Source organism: Pongo pygmaeus, chromosome 14 (assembly GCF_028885625.2).
Source record: "Pongo pygmaeus isolate AG05252 chromosome 14, NHGRI_mPonPyg2-v2.0_pri, whole genome shotgun sequence".
Taxonomy (NCBI): domain Eukaryota; kingdom Metazoa; phylum Chordata; class Mammalia; order Primates; family Hominidae; genus Pongo; species Pongo pygmaeus.
The window spans coordinates 36,832,453-36,852,080 of record NC_072387.2 but is presented as its reverse complement, the minus strand read 5'-3'; the positions used below and the strand labels follow the sequence as shown (position 1 = coordinate 36,852,080).

At 43.1% G+C, this 19,628-nt stretch overlaps 1 protein-coding gene across 1 annotated transcript in view; it reads left to right on the top strand.

The window, feature by feature from the left end:
• FLT1 (fms related receptor tyrosine kinase 1) overlaps positions 1-19,628 on the top strand; it is a 194,829-nt gene that overhangs the window by 139,342 nt on the left and 35,859 nt on the right. Inside the window, exons 16-17 of the mRNA XM_054446522.2 lie at positions 10,412-10,518; positions 16,583-16,715. Coding sequence (XP_054302497.1) covers positions 10,412-10,518; positions 16,583-16,715 — 240 coding nt within the window. The remainder of the gene's footprint in view (positions 1-10,411; positions 10,519-16,582; positions 16,716-19,628) is intronic.

Below are 19,628 nucleotides of genomic sequence, written 5' to 3'. Positions count from 1 at the left end.
TCCCCAAAGTCTTGACTTCCTTCCCTTTTCTGCCAGGTTGATCTGGGTTTCTCAGAAGCCAGTGTGCTTAAAACTGTGCATTTACGACATCTGTGAGTTTCTTCTCCCCACCTTCAGAACCACCACCCTTCTGTTCGCCAGCAGTCTGCTCTGCAGGAGGCCTGCTGTTATTCTTTCACTGCTCCAGGCCAAATCAGCAGCACCGTGGGGCCTTCCAGATTGGATTAGAGTCAGTCTTTTGGCCATTAGTGAGCCCGACTTGCCACATAATGCCAAGCATGGCCTCTGTTTGTGATGTTAGTGCATCCTGGAGTAGGCTTCATTCCCTATTCCAGCCAAATCCTTCTTATCCTCTCAGGCCAGCTGAAATGCTTTCTGCCCTGGAATATCCTCCGGGATGAACAGCTGAGGCAGATACTCATTCTCTGCTCTCTCACTCCCCGCTTCTGGAATCATTAGCCAGTACTTATTTTATTCTGCCTTTTATTATTATTTTGGCGTTGATATGCTTCTCTTCCCTACCGAATTATAAACTTTGAGACAGTACTGTCTGACATATCTTTGTGTCCTGTACACATGCCCAGCACTTAGCATGAAATATTTATTTAGTACCTTTATGTGCAGGCACTGTGCTGGACATGTGACATACTTAATCCTATTAACCTTGTAAGAATCTAAAGAAGTCAATAGTAGTATCTTCAATCTACAGATGGGAAGATGGAAACTCAAAGAAGTTAAACAACTTGCCCAAAGTCGCACAATGACTATGTGGTGAGGCTGAGACTTGAGTCCACGTAAACCTCAGAATATTTCCACCCTTCCTTCGCTCTTCTCATTCCTGAGGTGCCTTAGGAAGTTGTCTGCAAGGACTTAGGATAAAACTGAGCAAAAGCACTCTTTCAGTGATCCTGTTATTCTTATTTTCTCTATTTCTCTCATGTTTACATGCCTCTAGACTTCCTATGCTGATTCCTTTTCCCGTTAATGTTATGCTTTTCTGAAAAGTCAGATGTTAAGAATACTGCATTATTGATAATTTCTAAACCTTTCTGTTAGCCATATCATTTACTCTTGTGAAAAGTGGCGGTAATTTTCACTTAAATTGCCCATACTGGTTGCCACATATATATAATATATGGCATATATAATGGAATATATATTTATATATTCCATTATTTTGTTCATTATTGCCCCCAACTGCCATGCTTTTTGAACTCTTGTGTCTGCTTTTTGTAGTTTTTTGGCCTTCTCCTTTGCTCTCTTTTATAAAAGTGATGGCTATATCCAACCTTTTTTGCTTAAAAAAAGTACTTAGCTGAAAATATAGATTACATGATTGGCAATCATCCAGCCACACCTGAAATATTGTGCCCATTTATAAAAGAAACAAATAAGTAGAGCTATATCTTGGATAGGAATAAAATAGTGCCAGAAAATGAGGATACTTAGTCCAAAAAAGAGACAACATGGGGGTAACAAGATTGTTTTCTTGAAATAGTTAAGGAGATTTCTGAGAGAAGAGGCATTTAACTCATTCTTTGACACACCAGAAAAGATAACTAGAACCAAGGAAGGGAGATGGAGTGAAATTTCCAAGAGGCAGGTTTCAAGTCTATTTAAGAATATAATTTTGCACAGGAAAAAATTTTGAATGTTAAGAGTATGTGGACCTTAGAAAGGCCTGCATGTGTGAGTCAGATGCAGTGTCTTGAATGGAAGGAGTTTGAATTCACTGGATTAAAATTTGATCCTAGGATGCTGTTCACAACAGCTGAATACGGTACCTGCTCATTAATTTTATAATTGAAATGGGACTCTTCTTCTAGAGTCATTGTTCTTACCAACCTGGTAGCTATGAAACATTCCCTAGATTTAGACTTTAATTCCTGTTAGATGCATATGGACCCTCACACTGACCTATCTTGTCAAATTGAGTTTAGGAAATGAAACCAAGCGAACAAGTTGTGTCTGTGGCTATGTTTAACAGATTTAAAGAGGTTGGTGAATTAGCCAGGAAGGAAACTGTCTGCTCTTTTTATTTCCTTTGAAAAAGGATTCTTATACTCACAGATAAAACAATGTGTTATTTTTGTATCTGTAAAGGATGAATGAACTGTGGAGTCAAAGTACCTTCTTTAAATAATCACAGGTCTTGTTTGGTTTGGACCTAGTGCCAGCACGAGGACACATGAAGCTCTCAAAGGGGAAATTCCATATCAAAACCGACAACAGAAGTGTTAGTAACTAAAATCATTTCTGAAATTAACATAGCGCTCAGTAGCCCTGGAACTCAATGGGGCTGTTACAATTTCATCCAAGGACTTAAGCTATGCTTTATAATTATTAATGCAAATAACCACAATATATATAAAAACATTCTTTTTTTTTTTTTTTTGAGACACAGTCTTGCTCTGTCAGCCAGGCTACAGTGCAGTGGCATGATCTTGGCTCACTGCAACCTCTGCCTCCTGAGCTCAAGCAATTCTTCTGCCTCAGCCTCCCAAGTAGCTGGGATTACGGGCGTGTGCCACCATGCCTGGCTAATTTTTGTATTTTTAGTAGAGACGGGGTTTCACCACGTTGGCCGGGCTGGTCTCGAACTCCTGACCTCAGGTAATCCACCCACCTCGGCCTCCCAAAATGCTGGGATTACAGGTGTGAGCCACCGTGCCTGGCCAAGAACATTCTTATATCAGATTTAGGCCTTACTATATTTCAGTATCATTTATAAGTACTAGGAGAAGACAACTTGAAGAAGAATAACTATCATTTTAAGCATCTTTTGAAGATGATTGACAGATACAAAAATCACAAAGGCACAAAAGGACTACATGAGGGTCCTGCAGCCTAAATGCTGGTCATGGCATTAGAGGCTGATTTGCAAACGATTGCACGTTGCCACTTGTTTGAGAAAGGACTCATCCAGTAGAAAGTAGACACTATGTTCCCTAATAAATTAAATCCCAGAAGTCAATAATAGAAAAAACTGGAAACAATATGGCCATGGGTCTTCAGTCACTCCTTTGTATTGCCCTTGGCCAGCTATCAGTTTTCAGTTCTCCATTTTGACCCTCCTCTGATCCCTGACTGACCTCCCTCCACTTTAGCTCCTCTCTTCCTGAATCCTGCCCCCAAATTCACTCCTATGACTGTCCTGGCACTGAGAAAGGATGTGATAAACTAATTCGCATGAATATGTTGGGGATTGATGTTACACCTCTCATGGGTGTTGGCTATTTAGAAAGGTTTCCCGAGGAGAGAGCAGTGCTCAAAACAGAGATGAACCAGCTGTACACTAATGCCAATAGGAGGGCTGAGAGACAGGGATACACATGCCTTTACACTTCAAATCTAACCAGTGACATAAAGCTGGCCTTGATCAAGAAGAATTTTAAAAAAGGGTGATGGAATTCAGTTAGGCTGATTTGAGGTCTTTGTAGAGAGTTCTTGAGGCAAAATAATTCAAACTCAAAATATGTTCATCTTAATTCCTTCTGTAGAAACTAGGCTGGCATAAAACTGCATCGGGTATCATAGAAGTGGGTGTTAGGCCTAGGGAACTTGGTGCTGGGCTCTGTGAGGGCCTGGGACCATGTAATTAATATCTTGCGCTTATAGAACACGCAGTGCCCTATTTTAAGCACATAACATCCATAATCCTACTTAAGTTTTGCAATAATCCTACAGGTACAAGGAAGTACAGTTAGTTAAAAGTGAGAATCTAGGCGCAAAAAGTTTAAGTGACTTGTCCAGGGTTACACAGCTTGGAAATGGCAGAGCTGAGAACTGGAACCATGTTCAACCATCCTGCTCTATTGCTCTATAGGTTTTATGCTCTATAGCTCAACTGTAAGGTAGCATAGCACAGTGGTTAAAAAGACCCATTCTGAAGTCGGATGCCTCCCTCTTCATGGGCTGCATAACTTTTGCCAAGTTCCTTACCTTCCTGGTGCTTCCAGTCTCTCATTATAAAACGGGCATGTTAATGATGGTATACCAATCTTTATAGGCTTGTTGTAAGGATTAACACATTTAAAACAGCATCTGGCATATAATAAAAATTTTGTAAGTGTTGCTAACATTACTGTTTGTTAATAGGATATACCAAATTCCATTTCAACAAAAGTTTCTGTATTATACTTTTCCTGGACTTAACCAGTGGGTCACCTAAAAGGTGTTCTAAGCCACAGAATTCCTGTTTGACTTAAGGATTTAACTTGTGAAAAAAGAAATGTGTTCCAGAACTAACGTCACGTAACAGCAATTTAAATATCCTTACTTAACAGTACTCTTGAAAATGTACTTAAAATTTAATGGGAATACAGCATTTCCATACATCACTGTCCTTAGGAGTGGTTCCAAATTGGTGTACATAGATTCCTAAAAAACTTCATCGACAGTAATAAAGGTCTGCAGGCCTATTTTAACATTTCAATAGGCTCTAGAGAAACCATGTAGCAAGGTTACCTGGATTATGCTGACTGGGTTTTACATAGAAGGAGAAAGCACTGGTTGAGTGGCTTATGTTGCTCAGGGATCTTGAGAGTCAGGTCAAAGTGCACTGAGTAATTTTCTTTTCGTTCATTCCTAAATCTTTATTGAGACTTCCTCTGAGTCAATGCTGGAGACTCAAAGCGAACAAGAAACATGTCCTTCTCTTGAGGTCCTAATAGGTTAATGGGCAATAAACCCACATAAGTAGTTACTCAAATTATAATAACAATAGAACCAGAGACTAACACCTAAACCAACCCTAGGATCAGGCAAATTTCTCAGGGAGGTGGTGGGCCAGTTGTTTGCAGAAATTGATGAGTACTTAGGTCCAAATCTGATTTGTTTCAGAAAGAAAAGGCAAATTGTATTAAATAATACATGCAATGTGTTTGGATGAAAAAAAAATTACTCTGCACTTGAGGTCCAAAAAATGATAAGGAAAAAAAAAGAAAAGGGTTGGAAGGAAAAAGAAAAAGAAAAAGTAAAGGGTCGGAGTAAGGGGTGTAGATGGAGAAACAGAGAGAGGGTGGGAGAGGGAGGGAGAGAGGGAGAGAGAGAAAGAAAGGAAAGAAGGAAGGAAGGAGGGAAGGAAGGAAAGAAGGAAGGAAGGAGGGGAGGAGGGAAGGAAGGAAGGCAGGCAAGCAGGCTTCAAAATAATAGCTAACACTAAGTTTACACAATTCACGTGTGAGGAAGGGGCTGTTATCTCCACTTTGTAAGGATGAGGAAACTGGGGCACAGAGTACCTGCCCTTTCCCGATGAAACCTGTGTTCGGTCCCTAAGTCAAGGCAGGCCCTGGGACAAGGTGCTCTGGTCTTTTGCTTGGGGTGTTCCCTTAACTCCTTGGGAAGCTCTGTCTGGTTATATTGCATGAGCTGAGTTGGCTGGCTCTGCTGCCTACCCATTCGTGCAGTCTGATGCCACACAGTGCCATACATCAGGTGTGATGCCGCCAGACCATGCAGCCCAGGCCGTGTGTACAGAGAGCTACTATTGCTATCAGGAAAGCTCAGGACACTGCGCAGCTGCAGAGACGTCAGGCAAGATACACACCCCTTCAGAACTCAGACCATCCCTGGTGTGGCATCTCCCCTCCCTATTCCAAAAGGGATGGTATAAAGCCTGGGAGAGTAATTGACGTGGAATGCTCTGTGCAACCAGGTCAACAGTCTGTCATAGATACAGTTAACATACACTCTTCAAATTGGCTATATTCTTGTCAGTATCCCAAATAAAAATAACCTTGTACCATGTCCTGATGCTGGCCTTTCACACACATCATGCGGGAGCCATGTCCCTGAGACCCAGTGCTAACTTCTAGTTACTGTCAAATCCCACCCACATTTCCCTGGCCTCTTTCCACTCCTGTGTGCAGCTGGGTTATCTCATGCACTTAGCTCATCAGCTGTCACCAGCAAGTTGAAGCTGGGTTTAGTCAGGCCAGTGTGTTTGACTGCTGAGAAAACACCTAAGGGTTCACTTCAGTCAGTCACCCAGCATAAGACTGTCCTAACAGTCGCTTTTCAAACAGAGATAGAGACTAAGCCATCAAATGCAATAGAGCATTGATACTACAGCACATACTGTAAAATTCTAATATTTTTCAATAAGCAGTACTGAACATTATTAATATTAAATAGATCTTTCCTTCCTGAAAAATGGTCATCTTGAAGATGTTTTTTAATGGGCTGATTCCTTAAATGTATAAGTATTTGCACACAAACACATTTGGTCCACTGAAATGAATTTTGCTTGAGTAAGGACTGTGGAATTAGACTTTGGGGGTCAGCTTCCTGTCCCACAGAATGCAGCAGGAAAGTTCCCACAATCAAGGGGGCCTCTCTTAGTGCATTCCATGTGGGAAGCATCTGCAGAGGTTTTATGCAGACAGTGCAATGTCTCAAGATGCTATCAGCATCTCCGACAGCCAAAGGCCACTGTGTCCTAAGAGGATCCCAATCCCAATCAAATGCCACAAAATTTATTTGCAGCATAAGCAAGAATGTGTGCGTGTGCGTGTGTGTGTGTGCATGTGTGTGTGTGTGTGTGTACAGCAAGGCCGCATTAAACCTTACTGTCACTGTGGAGAAAGAAACCAAACTCATATGAACTTGAGCTTACAATCTTCCCATTGTGAGGATGTGTAGTGAGAGAAAAGGTTATCACACTGAGAAATTTCTTTAAGGAAGTTATTTTCAATCAAACCCATGAGGTTCAGGGAAACTTAAGCCCAGCTGACAAAGCAGCAAGTAAGCCAATTCATTCATTTGACCACTATTTTCAGGATGTCTACTATATGCCAGGCACTATTCTGAACCCTGGGGATGTAGCAGTGAACAAGAGAACCATAGCCCTACATTCTGCTGCTTCACTCAGAACTTATAACATGCTCATCAGTTCATAGTTGAATACCAGACTGTGAGCTCCAACCATGCCCTTTCTCTTCTAACTGTATACCAGCACCTAGAACATATCTGCAACAGAGGTGGTGTTCTATATGTTTTATGAAGTAATACACAGGAACAGAGATGTGACCCTAAACTCTTTTTTTGTGTGTGATGGAGTCTCGCTCTGTAGCTCATGCTGGAGTACAGTGGCGCAGTGGTGCGATCTCGGCTCACTGCAACTTCTGCCTCCCAGGTTCAAGCAATTCCCCTGCCTCAGCCTCCTGAGTAGCTGGGACTACAGGCGCCTGCCACCATGCCCAGCTAATTTTTTGTATTTTTAGTAGAGACGGGGTTTCACCGTATTAGCTAGGATGGTCTCGATCTCTTGACCTCATGATCCGCCTACCTCGGCTCCCAAAGTGCTGGGATTACAGGCGTGAGCCACCGCGCCCGGCCCCTAAACTCTTTAAAACCCTCATGAAACTCTTTAGAGATAGGTAAAGCAAAACATATATATACATTCATTCACCCAACCTGATGAGTAGGGTGAATAAGTTATGGACTCAGTCATCAGGAAGCACACATTTTGGCAGAGAAACAGCAAAAGCCAAAGCATGGAGGTTCTGAAGGGTTGGTGTATTTAAGAAACTATAAGGTGGTGTGACTGAAGCAAGTGGGAGGACAGCAGGAGATGAAGCTGAAAAGAGAGGCAAGGTTGGGCATAAAGGATTTAAGGATTTGGACTTTTATCCTGATGGTGATAGGGAACAGACGATGGAATTTAGACAGAAGAGTAATAGGATTTTAAATTGGTGATTTGGCAAGATCACTCTGGCTGCAGAGGTGGAGCACAGACTGGAGGGAGCCATGGCCAATGAGGTAGTCCTGGTGAGAACTGATAAGGCCTTATTTTAGGCAGTCACAGCCGGGTAGGAGAGCTGATAATTTAATGATCCAAGGAAGCAGAATGGGCAGGACATTGTGATGGGCTGGATGGAGAGAAAATATCAGTTTCCACTCCAGACTAAAAGATAACTTCGTGGCGGGGACTATGGCCAATAGGAAGTGATTAATCTGCGCTTGTAAAGGCTGGAAGGATCAGAGAGAAGGAAGTGGCATTCTCTTGGAAGCTTAGTGGTTAAGCATGTGCAGTCAGATGATCTGGGTTAAAATCACAGCTCCACCACTTGCAGGCTGTGTGACTTTGGGCAAGAGGCTTAATCTGTCTATTTCTCAATTTCCTCATTCATAAAATGGGAATAATCTAGTTTGTAGGATTTTTGTGGGTCTTTGGTGAATCGATACATGTCGGTCCTTAGAAAAGTCCCTAGAATAGAAAGCACTCAATAAGAGCTAATAAGTTATTGTTATTCTCAAGTTTCCAGCTTGTGTGTTTGCTATGATTCGGGCAGGAAACATTGGCTCCAACTTCCTGCAGCCTTTAGATCAAACCCATCACACAGATGCTCAGAATCCTCTATGGTCTGGTCCTATCCTGTATCTTGTATTGTACTGCCCTATCTTTTCCCAGGTCTGGGTCTTCGGTCTTGTTTTGGTTTTGAGATGGAGTCTCACTCTGTCACCCAGGATGGAGTGCAGTGGTGCGATCTCAGCTCACTGCAACCTCTGCCTCCTGGGTTCAAGCTATTTTCCTGCCTCAGCCTGCCGAGGAGCTGGGTGACCCCCCCACCACATCCGGCTAATTTTTTTTGTATTTTTAGTAGAGACAGGGTTTCACCATGTTGGCCAGGCTGGTTTTAAACTCCTGACCTCAGGTGATCTGCCTGCCTTGGCCTCCCAAAGTGCTAGGATTACAGGCGTGCGCCATCGCACTTGGCCAGGTCTGGGTCTTTACTCATACTGTTTCCTCTGCCTATAATGCCCTCCCCTGCCTTCATCTCAGCAGATTAAAATTCATTTCAAATGCCACCTCTTCAAAAAAGTATTATTAGATTACTATTAGATAGTAGTATATATTAGATTCCCTCAACCGCCGAATCTTTTAAAATCTAATTTCTTTGTATTTGCCTTAAGTCTCTTGGTTAGGTTTGAATGGGCTCCTTGAGAGTGGCAACTGTCTCTCATTAATCTTTCTATCTCCTCCGGCCCCTAACCTTGCCTCTAGTACCACTCAGTACATCTTTGTTGCATTGAAACAGAGAGCCCCCAAGATGAAGTGCTCATGTATGAAATTGGAATATTACTGCCCCTGACTTCATAGGGTAGTTTTGCATGCTTAGAATATAATAAGCGCTCAACAAATTAGATCCTCATCCACATCATTATTTCTAAAAAGAAAGTTTCACTTGTCCTTTGCCGACCTTAATATAAACATCTATCTGTCTGTCTCTCTCTCTTTCTCTCCCTCTCTGTTTTGAGACCGGGTCTTGCTCTGTTGCCCAAGCGGAAGTACAGTGGCACAATCATAGCTCACTACAGCATGGAATGCCTGGGCTCAAGTGATCCTCCTGCCTCAGCCTCCAGAGTAGCTGGGATTACAAGTGTGTGCTGCCACATCTTTTTTTTTTTTTTTTTTAAGAGAATGGGTCTTGCTATGTTGCCCAGGCTGGTCTCAAACTCCAGGGCTCAAGCTGTCTTCCAGCCTTAGCCTCCCAAACTGCTGGGATTACAGATGCGAGCCACCATGCCCAGCCACTTTTGTCTCATTTTAATTAAGTTAAAGGATAAAGGCATTACTTTAGAATTCCTGGGAAATTGCTCACAAGAATCAATACTGTTCTGGCCCATGGAGGCATTTCTTTACAAATTCCAGAGTTCCCTCTCTGGAGGCATGGCTTGAATACTTTAAATCTTTTCCTTTTGGTCTTGGAGGAACAGTGCTCAGCTTTTGATCTCTGTGATTCTGATAGAGAAGGTGACTGGGAAGGATTCAGGTCCAGCAATTGCCTCTTCTATCTCAGGCCCCCCAGTCTGGCTGATGAAGCCAGAAACAGAGCCCTAGACACAGGGAGTGGGATGTGGGTGCTTTGGGCTGGCTGTTCCAAAGGGAGCAAATAGGCAACTGTGACAGTCCTGGATTTATTTTTATTTTTAAATTCTACTTTGAAGAATTTTGTGAGTCCCAAAGAAGCCCTTTTATGTCATTATTTTGTCTTTTTTTTTTTTTTTTAGAATTTCCTCTAAAACTCATTAGGGAGATTTAACATATTCCAGATTTAGCACTTTAATGGGTTTTTGTTCCTGCCTTAATTTTTTCCCATTTTTAATTTCTCCTCTGATTTTTACTTAGCCGTTTCTGGAATTATAAAGTTTGCAAACGACAGCAAAATATCTGGGAAGCCTTTTCTATGTGAGTTCATGTATACTGCCATTTCTATGTGAGTTCATGTATACTGCCTGGCTCAGTAGGTAAGAGATCTGTCCCAGAGACTGATTTTGTGGCAGCAGATTGGGTTCGCTATGATAAACCATTTAGGGAAACTGAACCAGCCTCTGTTATAAAACCACAAAGATTCTGAGTTTGGGAGTTTCTTTGTTGCACCACTATTGTGATTTTTTTTCTCTCCAGGAACCTCGGACAAGTCTAATCTGGAGCTGATCACTCTAACATGCACCTGTGTGGCTGCGACTCTCTTCTGGCTGCTATTAACCCTCTTTATCCGAAAAATGAAAAGGGTAAGAACATAGGTGATGTTCTATGCTCCTTTTTACACATATTCTAAAAAGCCTGATCTGATGTCTAGAGTAGGCAAACAAATGTGGGACCCTCTTTCTTTCCCTTCCCTCTCATTCCTGTCTCTGACCTGGTGAACACAGAAAGAAAATAAATCATCAAAATGTCTCTAACCACAAGGTGGGGTGTTCAAAAGAAAAGCCATAACAATGAACTGATGAATACTTCTCAGGGGCAGAAGGTATTTTTGATATAAAATATGTTAATAGAGTCTTTAAAGTCAGTGTGGGACCTGTGAAACCTTTATTTCCTAACCCTCACTCTCTGCTAAGAAATAAAAAGGAGACTGGGCATGGTGGTACATGACTGTAATCCCAGCACTTTGGGAGACCGAGGCAGGAGGATCGCTTGAGGCCAAGAGTTCAAGACCAGCCTGTCCAACATAGTGAGACCCTGACTCTACAAAAAGTTTTAAAACTTAGGCAGGTATGGTGGTGCACACCTGTAGTCCCAGCTACTCGGGAGGCTGAGGTGGGAAAATCCCTTTAGCCTGGGAGGTCAAGTGAGCAGTGAGTCATATGCAACTGCACTCCAGCCTGAGTGACAGAGTGAAACCCTGTCTCAAAAAAAAAAAAAAAAAAACTAAAGGCCCACCTTTGACTTATCTCATAACATATTGGAAGTAAAAATAAGTGGACTCTTTTTCTATACTTTCTGAGTCACACCACAGAATTAAGTTATTTAGAGTGTGAGGTCCAGTTTGGCATTCAGGACATCAGATTTCTATACTTAGGTCTGCAATATGATCTGCTTCTCTGAAATCCAGTGGGAAGAGAGCTTACATTTATTCATTCATTCATTCATGCTTCAAATATTTACTGCGTACCCACTCAGTGCAGCATGCCAGGCCCTGTGCAAGGCCCTCTGGTGACAGTGGGGCAGATGCTGGAGTGAGCAGTTGGGAGATTGGCTTTAATCAGCCCCACAGATGTCAAACTGCAACTCTTGAGTTAGCTGAAAGAGTAGCTGCCTAAAAGATGTGTAAGAGGAGTGTCAAGGCAAAGAAGAGAGGAAGGAGTGTTGTAGGCAGAGGCAAGAGCATTTAGGAGGCTGGGCAGGGGAGGGGGAACACAGTGAGAAGGAGAGACTGACAGAAGGCCAGGGCTACAGTGTGGAGAACAGGAGGAACAAGGTATGAGGTGAGGCTGCCAAGAAATGGGAAGGGAAAGTGGCAAGGCCTAGCCAGGCAGGGTCTCGTAGGCCATGGTGAGGAATTTGATCCTTATTCTAAAAGCAATGGGAAGTCTTGGGGAAGAAAGGTATGTTAGATTAAGGAAGGGATGGGGGAGTGGGGCGCCTAGTGTGACAAATATATGTCTGGAAAAATTATTTTGGCTACTGTGAGAAGCATGGACTTGGGGGGGCAAGAGTGAATAAAGAGGCACCTGGTAGAAGACTTCATGGTAGTCCAGGTAAGAAATTATGTTGGCTGCCGGGCGTGGTGGCTCACGCCTGTAATCCCAGCACTTTGAGAGGCCGAGGCAGGTGGATCATGAGATCAGGAGATGGAGACCATCCTGGCTAATAGGGTGACCCCGTCTCTACTAAAAATACAAAAAATTAGCCAGGAGTGGTGGCGGGCGCCTGTAGTCCCAGCTACTCAGGAGGCTGAGGCAGGAGAACAGCATGAACCTGGGAGGCGGAGCTTGCAGTGAGCCGAGATCACACCACTGCACTCCAGCCTGGGCTACAAAGCGAGACTCCGTCTCAAAAAAGAAAAGAAAAGAAATTTTGGTGGCAGGCCGGGCGCAGTGGCTCACACCTGTAATCTGAGCACTTTGGGACGCCTGGCACTCAGGGTGGATCACCTGAGGTCAGAAGTTCAAGACCAGCCTGGCCAACATAGTGAAAACCCATCTCGACTAAAAATACGAAAAATTAGCTGGGCACGGTGGCAGGCGCCTGTAATGTCAGCTACTCGGGAGGCTGAGGCAGGAGAATGGTTTGGACCCAGGAGGCGGAGGTTGCAGTGAGCCGAGATCACCCCATTGCACTCCTGTCTGGGCAACAAGAGTGAAACTCTGTCTAAAAAAAAAAAAAAAAAGAAAAGAAAGAAATTATAGTGGCGGCCGGGCGCAGTGGCTCACACCTGTAATCCCAACACAGGGCCAAGGCAGGTGGATCTCCTGAGGTCAGGAGTTCAAGACCAGCCTGGCCAACGTGGTGAAACCCCGTCTCTACTAAAAATACAAAAATAAGCCAGGTGTGATGGCACTTGCCTGTAGTTTCAGCTACTAGGGAGGCTGAAGCAGGAGAATCACTTGAACCCAGGAGGCGGAAGTTGCAGTGAGTTGAGATCATGCCACTGCATTCCAGCCTGGGTGACACAGTGAGACTCTGTCTCAAAAAAAAAGAAAGAAAGAAATTATGGTGCCTCTGACTAAATGATTAGAGTCAAGGGATATTTGGGAAGTAAAATCAGTAGGACTTGAGAAGTATCAGAAGGCCTCCTCAATTTCTAGAAATTAGTCCTTATTAATATGCCAGGTCTTATGGGAAGCTCTTTATGTAGTATGTCAATAAATTATTCCAAAAATATGAAAAGGTAAATATATTATTATTCCCATTTTATAGAGAGGGTAACTGAGGCTCAGCAAGACAAAGTTAACTGATCCAAAGTCACTATGGTTGGACCTTAGTTTTGAACCCAGGCTATTTGACCTTAGATTTGATATTTACAACTAATAAGATATACTTTATAGTGCTAGTATGAGAGACAAGGCCAGCAGCCATCCTCTATGGTAAATGTTTAACATCAGGCTTTTGCCATTTGGAGTGACTGATTTTGAGACATGACAACTAAGTCCACTGCTTGAGAAGGAAACAAACGTCACACAATAGTTTTGAAAGGGGAGATACACCATATAGGGAAATACATCTAACAGAAGCAAAACTTGCCAAATCTGCAAGGGAGGTACAAAGGCTATAGGAGTTCAAAGGAGGAGAAGGGGAGAAAAAACTTCCGAGAAAACGAGGCTTGAGACAGACTTTGAAGGCTGTAGCTGGAAGGAAAGAAGCAGAAAAACAGCCCACCCTAGTCCTTCCTACTCCCCAGAACGGGGAAGTAGTCTGGTTGCTTAGCATAGAGGAGCACAGTAGAAATAAAACTGGAAAGGGGCCGGGCACGGTGGCTCATGCCTGTAATCCCAGAACTTTGGGAGGCCGAGGCGGGCAGATCATTTGAAGTCAGGAGTTCGAGACCAGCCTGGCCAACATGGTGAAACCCCATCTCTACTAAGAATACAAAAATTAGCTGGGCGTGGTGGCAGGCGCCTATAATCCTGGCTACTCGGGAAGCTGAGGCAGGAGAATCGCATGAACCCAGGAGGCAGAGGTTCCAGTGAGCCGAGATCATATCACTGCACTCCAGCCTGGGCGACAAGAGTGAGACTCCATCTAAAAAATATAAAAAATAACAAAAATAAAACTGGAAAGGTACCTTGGGACTAGATTGAAGAGGTCCCTTCTATTTCTAAAATTCTGTGAAATTTTGATGTCAATAAGAAAGAATGAGAGCAAGAGATCATTATCTCAAAAACAGAATGCCTGTAAAATTTGAAAAGGATTGGGGGAGGCAAAGAGGAACAAGACATCCCAAAATATTTCCATATGGTTCCTCTAACGACAATGTAAATTCCTCATTGATAAAGACGGCATTTTATCTTTTTATCCTCACCCTGCATAATTATAGCTAACATTTATTGTTATAATTATAGCTAACATTTATTGAGGCTTACTACATACCAGACCCTGCTCTTAATAGCCTTCCATGGATTATTTCATTTGATATTCACAACAACCCTGTGAGATAAGTACCATTATTACAGATAAGAAAACTAAGGTTAGAGGGCAGTTTGTCCACAGTTATGTGTGTGGGTGAGCAGAAGTTGACCTGTGATTCAAACCCAGGTATTCAGCCCCCATGCCTGGGCTTTGAAGCACTTAGCTGGGCAGCCTCCATGCCAAGCACCTAGTAGCTGCTCAGCGTTAATGTCAATTGAAGGAATAAATATTTGCCAACTAACATTTTACTATCACAGTCTCCTCAAAGCCCTCACTTAAGGTTTGTTTGGTGTCTCCTCTCACCTGCCTTATTGAGATAAACCATAAAATTCCATAGGTGCCACATGGGAGACTGCCTACCACTGCCTATTCCCCTGCCTCTGTCAACACTACTGCCAGCCTCCCCACACATCCTACATGAGCCCAAGATGTCCTTTGCGAGGTTTCAGCTATCCTATGCTCTGTGAGGATTGGAGATTGTTTTTCAGGGCTCGGGTATACAGGACATTGAAAAGTTTAGTCATAAAACCTACTACTACAGCAGCTTCTCTAATGGCCACCTAGTACCCTGTTATAGGAATTCATACTCTTCACAGAGTGTCTGGCAGGCTGGGCCCTCATAGTCTAACACCAACGGCAACCACAGTTTGTGACAAACGTGTTCCATATTGTTTTTTGCTTCTCATCCTTTACGGAGGCCAAGCAAACCTTTCTGCTTTGAGCTATTTGTCACACATTTTAGTGATAATTTTTGTTAGAAGGAGAATGATTGCAAGTGATGGATGAGGTGAGCTGTGACAGCCCAGAACAGAGTGAGTAAGGGCTGAAGAATGCGAGTGGGTGTGAAATGGTGTGTATGGAGAGGTTGTCTTCTCCATTCCAACTCTGATCCCATTTAGGGAAAAGCACCAAAAGGAAGGGCCCCAAAACTCATTTAAATGAAGTTTACATAACTTCTGGCCAAGAGTTGTATGGGAAAACATGCTTCCTTTCCATCCTATCCAAGAGTCTGCCCACAGAAATGCAGTCATCAATTCTAGAAATTTGCCCATTAACAGGAAATACACCCATTGATATGAATCTAAGACATTAAATGTAAATCCACTTATCTATGATCTGAAATAAAGGGTATTTTCTAGGCTTGATTTGCATTACCAAGATAAAAAAGCACTTCAAGGCAGATGTCTGTCTTACTCACTTGACATCCTACCAATGGACAAATGAACTCAGAATGTGTCTTGTGTATAAGTCTTTTGCCATATTTACTCCTTGGCCTTTGAAATAATCTTTTTTTTTTTTTTTAATTTTTAGACAGAGTCTTGCTCTGTCGCCCAGGCTGGAGTGCAGTGGCGCCATCTTGGCTCACTGCAACCTCCACCTCCTGGGTTCAAGCAGCTCTCCTGCCTCAGCCTCCCAAGTAGCTGGGACTACAGGTGTGTACCACCACACCTGGCTAATTTTTGTATTTTTAGTAGAGTCGGAGTTTCATCATGTTGGCCAGGCTGGTCTTGAACTCCTAACCTCAGGTGATCTGCCCACCTCAGCCTCTTAAAGTGCTGGGATTACAGGCCACCACATACAGCCTCAATTTCCATTTCTTACAGAAGGTAAACCTTATTCCAATCTCACTAAGGATTCAGCTACATACAACTTTTCCAGATAGCTGAAGCAATTAAGAGGTCAGGCCTTCTAAAAGTTTAAACATTCATAAGAAATGTGCCTTTCAGTGCCCCAGGGATCCTGGGTTTACTTCGCCACTTCTTGCTTTTCCTATATATGTAGAAAAGCCACAGTGCGCCCCACTGTTGGCCCATCTGTAATGTATATTCCTGCTTATACAAGATGGCCATGGGAAGTTATTTTTAGTCATTGTTTGGAATGACTTTATAAAAATGCTTTGCATTTTTTAGCAAGACCATCATATAATTGTTTAAGATCAAGTACAACACATAAGGTCACTGGAGAATTTGAGTGCATGTTATCCAAGATAGGATGGTAGAGCTCACATTACAGAAATGTAGTGTGGGAATAGTAAGGAGTTGTTTAATAGAAATTGCACACCCAAGTGTGATGAGTGTATGTGAATGTGGAGAAGTACTTTCTGTACCTGGCCACACAGTTTCAACCAAATGATCCCAAATAAAACAGTGGATGTTAACTGAATATCCAGGATTTGTAAAGTTGTTTTCTTCTTGATGACTTTGAGATCTCTTTATTTCTCAGTCTTCTTCTGAAATAAAGACTGACTACCTATCAATTATAATGGACCCAGATGAAGTTCCCTTGGATGAGCAGTGTGAGCGGCTCCCTTATGATGCCAGCAAGTGGGAGTTTGCCCGGGAGAGACTTAAACTGGGTAAGATATTTGTTCAACAGATTCATAAACCTATGCTGAGCACATATTACATGAAAAACACTGTGCTTTGAGAGATGTAAAAGTAAACTAGACCTGGGATTCTGCCCTCCAGCTGCTCACAAACTAGCAAGGGAGATGGACACAAAAGTAAATAATTCCAATGCAATGCTCAGATAACAATACAAGGTGACAGGCAGCACCTGTTTGTTCATGCAACAGTTATTAGGCACCTTCTCTGAGCAGCAGACAATGGTCTAAGCCCTGGAGACGCAAAGGTGCTTGCATCTCTTCCCTCAAAGGGCTCAGTCTGGAGATAGGTGCACAAGTGGTAAGTGAAGGGGGACGGAGAGAGAGGCATTACAAATACACGTACTCTTACATAATGAAACTGTTGAGGGATTAGAAATATGTGATCCAGAACATAATTGAGGGTGGCAAGGAACAGTGAAATCAAACATTTGGTGAAAGAGTTGGTGCTCTTCAAGGCCATGGATCAAAAAAACCCTCTGCACAAATCCACAAATTACATACTTTGATTTTCCTGGGAATGTCCAGACCGAGTAGAAAGCCCTAGGGGAGTCATTTAAGTTTCACTTTTGAAGAGCAAAGACTGTTGTTTTCCAGGTAGCGCAGATGCTATAAACAGCAGGCAAATGTGCTTTCCCGCAGCCTACCTTCCAGTTCCTCCAGCTCAGACGTCACAAAGCCCATTTATCTCCAGCCTCTGGTGCTACAAAACAATTGGAACCTCAATTACTCCTACCCAAAATGTTTGGATTGTGGCTTCTGAAAGTTTTCCACTCACTCCTGTGTATGCCAGAGTCATTAGTAGTTGGAACTAAGAAAACAGATTGTGGATCCAGTGTTCTTGGAGTTTGTCCCTCTCAGTGTGGAGAGCCTGTTGTTCCAAATTCAACAGTATCGTCCCTCTCCTTACATGCAAATGATACTGGGGTGAGGGATGTAGGGGGTAGAGAGGAAAAAATGGCTTTTGTTTTTCTCTTGGGCCTTGAAATGATTCTGCTTACACTGAGAAAGGACTGGCCTCAGGAGCATGTTCTATTTGGCTTGGGGAGGAAACTTGGAAATCAGTTAAAAGCTGGAGAGACAGGAGAAAGCCAGCCAGGAGGGAAAAATCAACTACATTTAGAGTAGTTAAGGGCAGGTGGCATACTGGATGAGTTCCTTCTGCAAGTCTAAATTATATGGCAGCTAGCCCAGCCCCTCAGTGACCTTGGCAGGAAATATGGGATAATTTTCCCACAATCACGAGCCATTCTCAGCCCACATTGCTTTCCAGAGTTATCAGTCATAATCAAACATGCTTCTTCCAGTATAGGACACATGGGCTTTCTGTCCCATCGCTTCATTCCTTCCTAGTATCATTGTGATCCACACCACATCACAGATTGCTAATCCTTCTACCAGAATTCCCCTGGGGCTCTGTGGGTTTAAATAATCCCATTTCAGGAGAGTCTCCTTGTTGAAGATCATTCTTATCGCTCTTTTCCTTTCCAGAGTTGCCACATGCTAGGATTTGGCTGATGTCCATTTGAGTGTCTCTGATGGGTGAGAGAAAGTGTGTCAAGTCTGTTAACTTTGTCTTTTAATACAGAGTGTGGCTGCAAGGCCCGGAGGTACACTCCTCTGATTGATTAACGTGGGAGCAAGGAGGCCCAAGACTTGTTTATTTCTTAAGCCAAATAAATGACAAAGTAATTTGAAGTAATGTCTAGCAACTGAAAATAACCCAGATTATGTCCAGATAGACAGAAAAGGCTGTTTTAACTGGCAGTTGTACTGGGGTTGTACATGTAGAGAAATACACAAGGTTATATCTGGTTTCAGCTGTATCTACTTGTTGGTTACTATCAGCAGCCCTAGTGAGTGGGATTGGAATTTATAGTACCCGATAGAGGGATGCAGTTGGAGGTTGGGTCAAAGGTGTTGCTACCACCACTAAAATTCCTGAAATCCAAGAACAAATAGAATCTTAAAAAAAAAAATGATTCCTCACTAACCCATGGGAGGGAATTCAGCTTCTATAAATTTATCACAGAAGTTAGGAGATAATTCAGCTCCTATATATTTATTATAGAAGTTAGAATAGTCTGGGTGTGGTGGCTCATGCTTGTAATCTCGGCGCTTTGGGAAGCTGAGGCGGGTGGGTCACCTGAGGTCAGGAGTTCGAGACCAGCCTGGCCAACATGGTGAAACCCTGTCTCTACTAAAAATACAAAAATGAGCCAGCTGTGGTGGCGCGTGCCTGTAGTCCCAGCTACTCAGGAGGCTGAGCCAGGAGAACCCATTTGAACCCAGGAGGTGGAGGTTGCTGTGAGCCGAGATCATGCCGTGGCACTCTGGCCTGGGCAACAGAGTGAGACTCCGTCTCCAAAAAAAAAAAAAAAAAGTTAGAATAATGTTCAACACTGCATCTTTCTATTGAAAAATAATCAAAAGTCATAATTACCTAATATAGCAAACAATACAGGGAGTCGGGAGTTTGGCAAGTGAATGGTGCCTGGGCTGGTGCTGCCTCTTGTAAGACCAGCCCTGAATGCCAGAGACGGCCCAACCCATGCTGCCATGCACTCTCCCCAGAGTGTCCAGGGCCCCTGGCCAGTCCAAGACATTCTTGGAGGAGATTCCAATATCCTTGCATTGTATGGCTATGACCTAGCACACTTCCGAGCTAGTTAGTGGCATTCCAAGAAACACTGAGGAGAATTTTAAGGGAAAAGAAAGATCAGGTGAGGTCAAGTCTGATGCAACTGGGCTCCCCTGAAACTGGAACCATGAGTCTGCAGAAGGATTCCAACACATCAGATGATTAAGGAGCCCATAACAGCTTCATGCTGTTTTATGAGGCAGCAGTCGGCTTCCAAGAGAATAAATGAAAAGACTGGAGTCGGG